Source organism: Lucilia cuprina, chromosome 6 (assembly GCF_022045245.1).
Source record: "Lucilia cuprina isolate Lc7/37 chromosome 6, ASM2204524v1, whole genome shotgun sequence".
NCBI lineage: Eukaryota > Metazoa > Arthropoda > Insecta > Diptera > Calliphoridae > Lucilia > Lucilia cuprina.
Window position 1 is genome coordinate 24,408,480 of NC_060954.1, and position 10,727 is coordinate 24,419,206.

Consider the following 10,727-nt stretch of genomic DNA (forward strand, 5'->3'; position numbering starts at 1 on the left):
ATTGAAGTTTCTTTTAGCTTTTGTTATGTTACCAACAAAATGTTACAAGAACAAACGTAAAAGAAATGGAAAAGTGTCACCTCCAGGTGATTTTTCCAAAAAGGCCAATAATCCACCAATCGATCCTGCTCGAAGGACCAATGTTGAGCTGCCAAATTGCCCTCAGGTTAGCCAAATACCTTTTACTTGGTGCTGGTGAAGAAAGCAAAAAAAAAAAAAAAAACAGGAGTATGGTTTAGGTTTTTAACCATATAAAAACAACAATTTTATTTTATTTTTTCTATTGTTTCAATCAGAGTTTAAATATTAGTAAATGCTTTTATATTTTTATTTTTGACTTTGCAATAAATATGCATTTACCTCATATTTAAAAATATGCATATTTAAAAAATAGTTCTGTTCAAAATATTTATAGTATTTTTGCTAAAAATATTTACCCATACAAGCTATTGCATATTACAGCTTACAGACAAATATAAAATGTTTTCACATACAATATATTACGCAGCAACTCGCTAACATATTTATAATACCCACATATATTTCATATGACTTGCCTATAATATTAAAATATTTTCCTACACAAATTATTCGAAGTCAACAACATTGAAGCCATGCAAGCAGTAATATACGAACATGAAATGTACGCAACAGAGCATATACAGTGAATCAATTAAGTAATTTGCCTATGTAAAATTTTATAAATTTTAAGAAAAAACTTTATCTGAACAATTATTTTAGCAAAATAAAGCAATTTGTTTGTTGTATTTTTTAAAGAATATCTTATATTTTAATTTTCTACTATAAAAAGTAAAATCGTTATATTAATTAAGATTTTTGATAAAATGTGAACGTATTGTTAATTTTATGGGCCAATAAAGTATTTTGCTTTTTTTAGGTTTTTTGTTCATTTTTTTAATATTGCTGCATTATTTTATAAAACTTAATATTTTTATTACTCCTATATATAAGAATAACAGTTTTTAGATATTTTAGTAGTGGAACGACTAAATTTTGACATTTCTTAACCGGTTTATTATCTTATATACCTATCAGAAATTATCAATATTTGACTTAACATGAAATCTATCGTTTCTTTTATTAAATTTCGAAAATAATAAGTAATTTTGAATTGGATACATGATATATTAGATAATCAATGGATTTGGACCTAGAAAAAATGTTTTGTGAGGTATAAATATATATATATTATAACAAAAACAATCCGGGTTTTTGGTCATTTTGTATTGATAAACAAAAACTACATTACGGAAACTCCATCTATTTGGGGAGTATTGTGTAAATTTTATTTAGAATTGTATAATATTGATTCTTATTCAATAAATCTATTACTAAGTACCATCCTAGCCACTCTAAGTATGGGGACATCACCATATACCACTATAGAACTATTAAATGCTAAAATCTTGATTTTCAACCTCATATTTTAAATACTTTATTTTATGAATAAGATACAGTAGGCATATTAGGATCTGGATAGCTATGCTTGATTTGGTTTCTAAATATATATAAATTTATGTATTAAGTAGGTGAAAAATATTGCTTTTGTTGACGTTACGGTATGATAACCACCTCTATTTTAAAATATCTAAATTAGATATTTTTCCTGTACTACACGACAGTTCACTTTACATTGGTTCCAAGCAATCTAAGGTCTGTTTAGAGGTCTAAATTTAAACATAGTGTTCCTCCTAGTTCGCATATAGATTTTTAAAAGGATAAATCAGGAGTCCAATAGTTTTCCTTGGATACAAGTCGCCTCTCTTTGGCAGTTAAAGTTTTTGAAAGAGCACTCAGTGCGTTTTTTCTAATAATTCTTTGGTTCATTTCATCTATTACTCTATTTTAAATTTTTTAATGTTTTTGATTAAACATTTCATAATTATATTCTATTAATTTACACTTGTTCTAGAAATCTAAACTAATTTTTTGTATCGAAATTGCCTCATTATTATCCTTTAACATTTTAAGGCAAATAACATCACATTTTCACCCAATCAGGATATGATTTCTGCAAATCGATATTGAAAAATATTTAACACTCTTCCTATTAACAATAAAACAATAAATTCCAAAAATAATTAAAAAATAATTTGAAAACCCCAATGAAATTAACCGGAATTCTCAATATGCAAAATACTTTATTGACATGCAAATTCTGATGAAAAATTATAAAAAGCAACAACAAATGCACCAAAATTTGTATATTAATATTTTTTTTCTAATTTTTCCCATTTTTAATTGGAAAACCACAAAGGGATCATAACATGGACCCAAGTGTGCCCCTAATGCGAACTGCAAGGGACAGCCTGCAAACCTAACCTAATTGGAAAACATATATTTACTTTTTATCTGTTTTTTCGAATTTTATTTATGAACAAAAAACAAAATTCTCTTAAAAAAGGTAGGCAAAAAACTTAGTTGATTCACTGTTGCGACTATCGGGTTACAATATTTTTACTTTCAAACTTAAATATTATTTACTATAGGAAATGACTTATGGTCTAAAATTTAACATTTCATGTTGAACTTGAAAAATTATAAAATGTGAAAAATGTATGCAAGATATCATGTGTAACTAGCTGATTGTACCCGGCGTTGCCCGGGTTTTCCAAATCAAAAAAAAAACAGATTAAATATGAATTGCAATATAAATTTTTATTAAAAAACTCTATTTTTAGTTATCATCTCGATTTTAAAACACTTCTATAAACCACGTTCAATGTTTTTCCGTTTGGAGTAAATATATACAAATTTCGACCACGTGAGCATGCAACGTACAATTGGCCATGTGAAAAACATGGTGTCTCTAAGTGTAACCCCGCAAATTTTAATGTTTGGCCTTGAGACTAATTTACGGTAATTGCAAATGCCAATTTAACCGGAAATTGTATCCGTTTAAAGTCAAATGGCAATTCTGTTGGTTTGATAGGTATACGTGGATTAAAAGCATTTTCTCCCTTTGCTGAGCCTGTTAATATAGTTGCCCCAATGAGATTAGGGCTAAGGTGAGTTTTTCTTAACCTCGTTCCATTACATAGCTTTGGTGCATTGAGATTTCTCATAAGAATTATTGGAACACCAACTTTGAGCTCCAATTTATGGGATGGAACTCCTGACATCTCGATTGAGTTGAGAAATTCGGGTGGATATGTTGTACATTGTCCATCATCAACGACGGTATCAATGGACTTATAAATTTCTTTTCGCCAGAAATTATACACAAAATTTTATGATTAATGTGATCCACTATATTATTTGTCGGTGCTAACAATGCTCTTTCACATAACCAAGCATCATTACATAAGTTATCATTAATAGCTGGATACATTTTAGAAATAAGTTCTTCTTCAGAAGATACCAAATTGCAAAACGTTGGCTTAAATAAAATTTCACCATTGACGTCATTAACAACTTCTCCATTTCCGATTTTGAGTAACTCCTCTACGTATGTACCGGAAGCTGTGTCATTAAACAGTTGAACTCTCATATTGGTGGTTAGGCTTAATTTTTCAATTTCATTCCAAAGATATGAAGATTTCAAGCAAGCATTTATTTCATCGGCCGGTGTGCCTCTTGAAACAACTGGCAATGTTTGACGAAAATCTCCCGCAAGAAGAACAACCAAACCACCCATGGGCGTTTGACTACTACGTATGTCTTGCAAACTTCTATTTATTGCCTCAAGTGCATGTTTATGTGCCATTGTACACTCGTCCCACACCAGCAATTTGCATTTTGCAGTAAAGCGCCTAGATTGCTATTTTTACTTATATTGCAAGTAGCAGATTCAGCTTGTTCCAACTTTACCGGTAATTTGAAAACTGAGTGTGCAGTTCTGCCACCACTGAGAAGAGTTGCCGCAATGCCTGAAGAAGCAACAACAATAGCGATGTTGGAGTCTTTTCGGATTTTAGCTAACAAAATATTTAAGAGGAAAGTTTTGCCTGTCCCACCTGGAGCATCCAAAAAGAATATACCGCCATTATCCCTATCTATTTGTGCCAATAATTTCTCAGAACTTCTTTTTGTTCAGGCAATAATTTGGGCATTTTTTCCGCAATTTCAGCATTAATAGCGTCAATATCGTAACTAAATTCTCTTGAAAGTACATTAGATACATTTTGCATTCTGACTGGTCGCGGGATTCCAAATTCCCTTAAATCTTTACCCACCATCAGTATTATTTTGTCCTCAATTAAAATTAGAGACTCGTTGTAAACATCATCATCAAATGTAGCATAGTTATTATTAATTTGTCTTCTACGGAGAATATCTTCCCTTAGTTTACATGCATTGCCAAATCCCATTGATTGTCATTTTCCATTAACCCTAGTACTTCACAGGCTTCACGAAATGTTTCGCATTATCGACCATTAATTATTTTTAGATCTCTAAAACATGTTGGTCCCCTGATAATATTGAGAAGCATTCTTAAGCAATAGCACTCTAAATTTGTTACATGTATAGTATATACACGTCCAAGGACATCATCTGCCTTTATGCCATGCCAGTTGCTTACTGAAGTACCAATTTTACGACGCTTCCATTCTTTAGATGACGTATTCCAAGTATAATAACGCGGAACTTCGGGATATGAAAGTGTTTTTGCAAAAGGATCAACTCGACATTAATCAAAGAATGACATTAACGTTGTTTTTGGCGGACTGGTTACTCTTTGTTGGAAGTTTTGTTCAGTGAAATACACTCTTTAACCATTTTCCAAATGTACAGCTAAATGTGTAACACTTGGGTATCTTTCATGTAGAGCAAAACTAAATAGGCGCCACACTGCCTCATTACTACTAATATAGAATCCCGATTGATACGATAAGACTTCATTTCTATTATCTGCGTTTCGGCGTTCTTGTTGAATGTCAAAAATAGCTTGATCGCTTCCTTTGTTTATATACTTGCATATATATTTTATGGCCTGTACAGAACTACAAAATTCGACGTTAATATGGGCATTAAACGTTTTGGACAACAACGGGGAATACGGAACAACCCAAGTGTTGTTAACAACTATATTCTGTTGACCACCACGAATATTAATAGTTGTTGTATGACCACCATCGTCAACTGTTCTACGTCTGTACAATGGATACCCCTTGTCGTTATGTTGCGTTTCTTTTACAAATGCTCTGTGATATTTCTTTGTGCATTTTCCATTTTTCATACAGGGTGATGTTGGATTAAGACTACCACATGGTCCATGTATCATATTTTTCACCACAATATCATACAGACCTTTATCCATCTCAGGGTTAGGTATTTCTGCTGAAATTATAGCGTTTATTTGGTTTGGCCTAATTTTAACTTTTAGCCAAAGTAAGAAATGAACATGTGGTAAACCTCTTTTTTGCCATTCAATTGAGTACATGAAGCACTAGTGATCTCCAAAAAGGTTTCCTTTTGTGAGAATGGCAACAAATTTTTGAACTGTTAGACGGAAAATGTGTGCAATCAAATCATGCCTATCTGAACATTTTTGTCCTGGTATTAACGCTTCACTAAATTCCTTCTATCCCGGATTACATGTAAATGTTAAAATAGATCTGGTCTTCCATATGATCGAACATAATCAAATGCGTCTTGGGTATATTGGTGTAAATAGTGAGGGCTGTTAATAAATGACGATGGTAATATTGTTAACTGTCCTATATCGTTCGCGCTAACATTGCCATCATTACTGACAGCATCTTGCATATGAATCGGAGTCGCTCGCTCTCAGCTTTGACATACATGTCTACAAAAAATTGGTGTATTGCAAAAGTAGGAGAAAAGCCTGGAAGCGAAACATCTTTATCTGCCCCAAAGGAAGTCATTTGGAAGGAACAGTTATATTTGCGAACGTTTTTTAAAAAATATTTGGAGTATTAGTATCGTTAAGAAGGAGTGATCTTAAAGTTGGGGGAGGTTCTTGCAAAACAGGAAGTGAAATTTTGCCTGAAATGTGTTATTGGAATAATGGATAGTAAAATGTGTATGAAATGAAATTGTGCCATGCAGTTAATTATTAGTCTTTAGTCGTATTGAGAAATTGTTATTGGTAGGAAATATTGTTTACTAACTAAGTTTGTTACGAATACAGTGATGAAGGCAATGAAACTTTAGTTATGGTAATATACATTAGATTAATTTCGCGTCGCTTAAGAATAAAAAATATGTTTTTTTTTAAATCAATATTATCAAATGTATCGAAAGAGTAACAAATAGCAGGGAAAATAATATATATCAAGAAAAATATAAAAAAGAAATTAAAATAATCCTATTTATATACTTTTATGAGAATGAATTTAATTACATACTTCTAATTTTATTTGCCTAAAAAGAGAATTCTTAAACCTTCGTTAAAGTGATATTCGTTATACCAGGAATTTTCTGTGTAGATATATTTTAATGAAATATAAAAGAATTCAATATTAACTTGATAAAAATTATTTTTGAAATAAACATTAATTTTATTAATATGCAAAACGAAATTTGAGAATAATGATACGTTTTTGTTCGAAAGACTAACTTGCCAAAATTTGTTTACAAAAATGAACCAATAATTAATAGAAAATAAGGCATTATTGTTGTACTTTCCAAAAATATGTTGTTATTTATATTAAAAGTCACAAAGTTTTCTTTACTTTTTAAAAATTAGAACATTTTTAAAAATATTATACACTTAAAATACACTTTTTCACATTAAATACAACAAATTACTCAGAAAATTGTACAAAAGCAAGCGTTAAAATGATAACAAATATGGCAACATAAACATTTTTGACAAGTAAGTCCACAAATAGCAAGTTTAAAAAAATAGTCAGCTGTTCAAATGAGTCTACTTTATAAATTTAATTTGTAACTATCTATCTATCTATCTATCTATCTATCTATCTATCTATCTATCTATCTATCTATCTATCTATCTATCTATCTATCTATCTATCTATCTATCTATCTATCTATCTATCTATCTATCTATCTATCTATCTATCTATCTATCTATCTATCTATCTATCTATCTATCTATCTATCTATCTATCTATCTATCTATCTATCTATCTATCTATCTATCTATCTATCTATCCAAAGTAAATTAATAAAGTAGCGACACGAGTTGTTGTACAACAAACGTCTACAAAAACCTCAGGCAATTTGTTTTTGTTCGAAAGACTAACTTGCCAAAATTTGTTTACAAAAATGAACCAATAATTAATAGAAAATAAGGCATTATTGTTGTACTTTCCAAAAATATGTTGTTATTTATATTAAAAGTCACAAAGTTTTCTTTATTTTTTTTAAAATTAGAACATTTTTAAAAATATTATACACTTAAAATACGCTTTTTCACATTAAATACAACAAATTACTCAGAAAATTGTACAAAAGCAAGCGTTAAAATGAAAACAAATATGGCAACATAAACATTTTTGACAAGTAAGTCCACAAATAGCAAGTTTAAAAAAATAGTCAGCTGTTCAAATGAGTCTACTTTATAAATTTAATTTGTAACTATCTATCTATCTATCTATCTATCTATCTATCTATCTATCTATCTATCTATCTATCTATCTATCTATCTATCTATCTATCTATCTATCTATCTATCTATCTATCTATCTATCTATCTATCTATCTATCTATGTATCTATCTATCTATCTATCTATCTATCTATCTATCTATCTATCTATCTATCTCTATCTATCTATCTATCTATCTATCTATCTATCTATCTATCTATCTATCTATCTATCTATCTATCTATCTATCTATCTATCTATCTATCTATCTATCTATCTATCTATCCATCTATCTATCTATCTATCTATCTATCTATCTATCTATCTACATATGCCATTGCCAACCTTTTGAATTTACATGAGAGAGACTAAATAATAATGATATTTCTTTCCTCTTCTCTCCACCACCAATTCAAGTAAAGCAAAAAAAGGATCTGGCGTAAAACATCGTTAAGGAATGTGCGTAAAATGATAAAGAAAGAGAAGTACTTCTGCAGGTCATTTTTATGACGAATGTGTTTTTGTATCACACGTATATATCTACATATCTTCTTCCCACCACAAATTCAAAGGTAAAGCAAAACAAGTATGAATGTATAGTCTGGCGTAGCCGACCATATGATATCCTACACCAGGGCAGTATGTATGTTAAAAATGGGGATTATTTAAAAAATAAAGCATTTGAGTTGTTTTTTAACTTTATTTCGGAATATTTTTACTTTTTTGTTCGCAAAAAAGAGATTTTTTTAAGAGGGATCAAAGGGGAGCTGGGCAAAATAAATATTCTGAAATAAAGTTAAAGTACGGTTGTATGGGGGCTAGTCGAAATAATGGACCGATTTTAACCATTTTCAATTGGCCAAAAGAAGCGTGTGTGCCAAATTTCATCCAATTATCTTGAAAATTGCGGCATGTACCTTGCGCACAAGGTTTACATGGACAGCCAGCCAGCCAGCCAGCCAGACGGACGGACAGACATAGCTTAATAGACTCAGAAAATGTTTCTTAGCCGATTGGTATACTTTAAGGTGGGTATAGGACGAATATTTTTGTATGTTACAAACATCAGCAGTGTGTAGGAAAATATTTTAATATTATATGCAAGCCATATGAAATATGTATATGTGGGTATTATAAATATGTTAGCGAGTTGCTGCGTAATATATTGTATGTGAAACATTTTATATTTGTCTGTAAGCTGTAATATGCAATAGCTTGTATGGAAAAATATTTTTAGCAAAAATACTAGAAATATTTCGAATGGGAGCAATTAAATATCAAAAATCTCCCAAGCAATATTTTTTTGATATCGCAATGTTAATATTTAAAAGTAAAATCGGCAATAAACAATAAAAATATTTAAATTAATATTTTTTTGATTTTGTAAAGTATTTTTTGTTGCCAAATTGTTGTATTTATTTCTGTAAGAGGATTTTCATCCTACGCAATACGTTTAGGATATCGTTATGTTATCGCATAGATGATATTGTAGCAATAAAAATATTTTTTTCAAACTATTTTCAAAATAAGAAAAAAACTAATTTTTTAAATAAATCTTACTACAATAAGTTAATACGCGATAAATCAAGGCAACATCATTACAATGGTAATTATGCTTGGAAAAATGTAAGTTTAACTTTATTTTCACATAAAAAATGGATAGTCATGATGTTTTGGTTTTCAGAGTACTTAAAAGAAATCAGTATTAAAAGAATCTTCCTGTGGGTAAAACAAAATTGTGCTGGGGAAACGTTAATTTGGCATATTTATATTAATATATTTTCCATATTGTAATATTTTATTGCTAACACTAATAAATGTGTATTCAAATTGCCAATTTTTTAATTTCTTATACTTTTCTTCATAAAGATAATAGGAGAATATCTCCAATATATCTTCCAGACGATTATCTGAAGATATCTTCTTATTTTCACCATGCTGATTATCTAACAATGTCTCTTTTTTGTCTTCTAGGAGTATTGCTATCGTATTGCTTAGAAGTATCCCCTTTCACAGTGGGGCAGAATGGAAATTTTTTGGAAATAAATCTGGCATTTCTTAACGGCTGATCCGATCGGGATAAAATTTGGCGTGAGCGTAGCCAAGGAGTATTCGAGTGTAAGTTTTGAAGATGAACCCCGCAGATGCCCCAGGAACGGAGCTGTGGCTGCTCAAAGTAGGGTACCTACGACATGTAAAATTTTTAAACTCGTGCCATTTTTTTGTTTTTCACCCAAATACAAAGATTTTTATATTTTCTGAAAGCGCTCGACATACTACATATCTCTTATAATATCCGAGTTATAGGCATTTAAAAATTTAGTGATACAAAATTAACCATACCTTGGTCCGCCTTTTTTTGAATACCGGGCGTAATTTTGGACCAAATGGACTCAATTTTTTCTTGTTAGTTAGACAACAAAAAATTTCAGATCAATATCGTTTGTAGATCCAAAAATATACGTTTTTTAATTTAAAAATTCAAAAAATTTTAGATTTTTGCCGTTTTTTTGCCCAAAATGTGTCTTAACTCTTTTATTAATAAAATAAAATTTTCTTTAAGAACATATAACAATTTTATAGTTTTCTAAAAGGTATCTTTACGCAGAACGCTTTGGCGTAAAAAACTTGTCCTATTTTTTGAAAATGTTGCCACTCTGTCCTTCCGAATATGACCTATTTTTTTATCAAAACTTCAACTTTGTGCGACATGTTCTAAAATCCCAAAGCTGGGATCAGAAAACTGAAAGTAGTTTTGGATACCTCAATATGTTTTCTATTTACTCCAAAAGTATTTTCCCAGCCCTGAAAGAAATGTGGACCCTATGGGCAAAAATGTAAAAAATCCCATTTTTGGGAATTGCGGGATGCCCTTTGACCTTTTCATTTTTTTTTGCATTTTCTTATTTGAAATGACAAATTTAACAAGCGTTGAAGATTTCATTGAGTTTTGTTCATAAATAAAGATCTTGTCATATATTACCTATTTGTTAAATTTCTAAAACTATGATTTATATCAACATTTTAATAGGGTCGCAGATAGCTACAACAATTTAGTCCATATTTATCCCTTAATATCTTTTTTAGATATGGAAATTCTCGATCCTTTACAAAAAATTTCAAGCCAATATCTCAATTACATTCAAAAATATGTTCATTTAAACCTGTATCCTTTAATTTCATATTTTTCA

General features: G+C 30.1%; 1 protein-coding gene across 1 annotated transcript; it reads right to left on the reverse strand.

Annotated features, from left to right (window-relative positions):
• Positions 1 to 2,870: 2,870 nt before the first annotated feature.
• Positions 2,871 to 3,727, reverse strand: LOC124420587. Its single transcript, XM_046954044.1, has 2 exons — positions 3,244 to 3,727; positions 2,871 to 2,992 (listed from the first exon to the last, which is right to left on the reverse strand). Exons 1-2 carry the CDS (start codon positions 3,725 to 3,727, stop codon positions 2,871 to 2,873), a joined length of 606 nt encoding a protein of 201 aa, XP_046810000.1.
• Between the last annotated feature and the right edge of the window lie 7,000 nt (positions 3,728 to 10,727).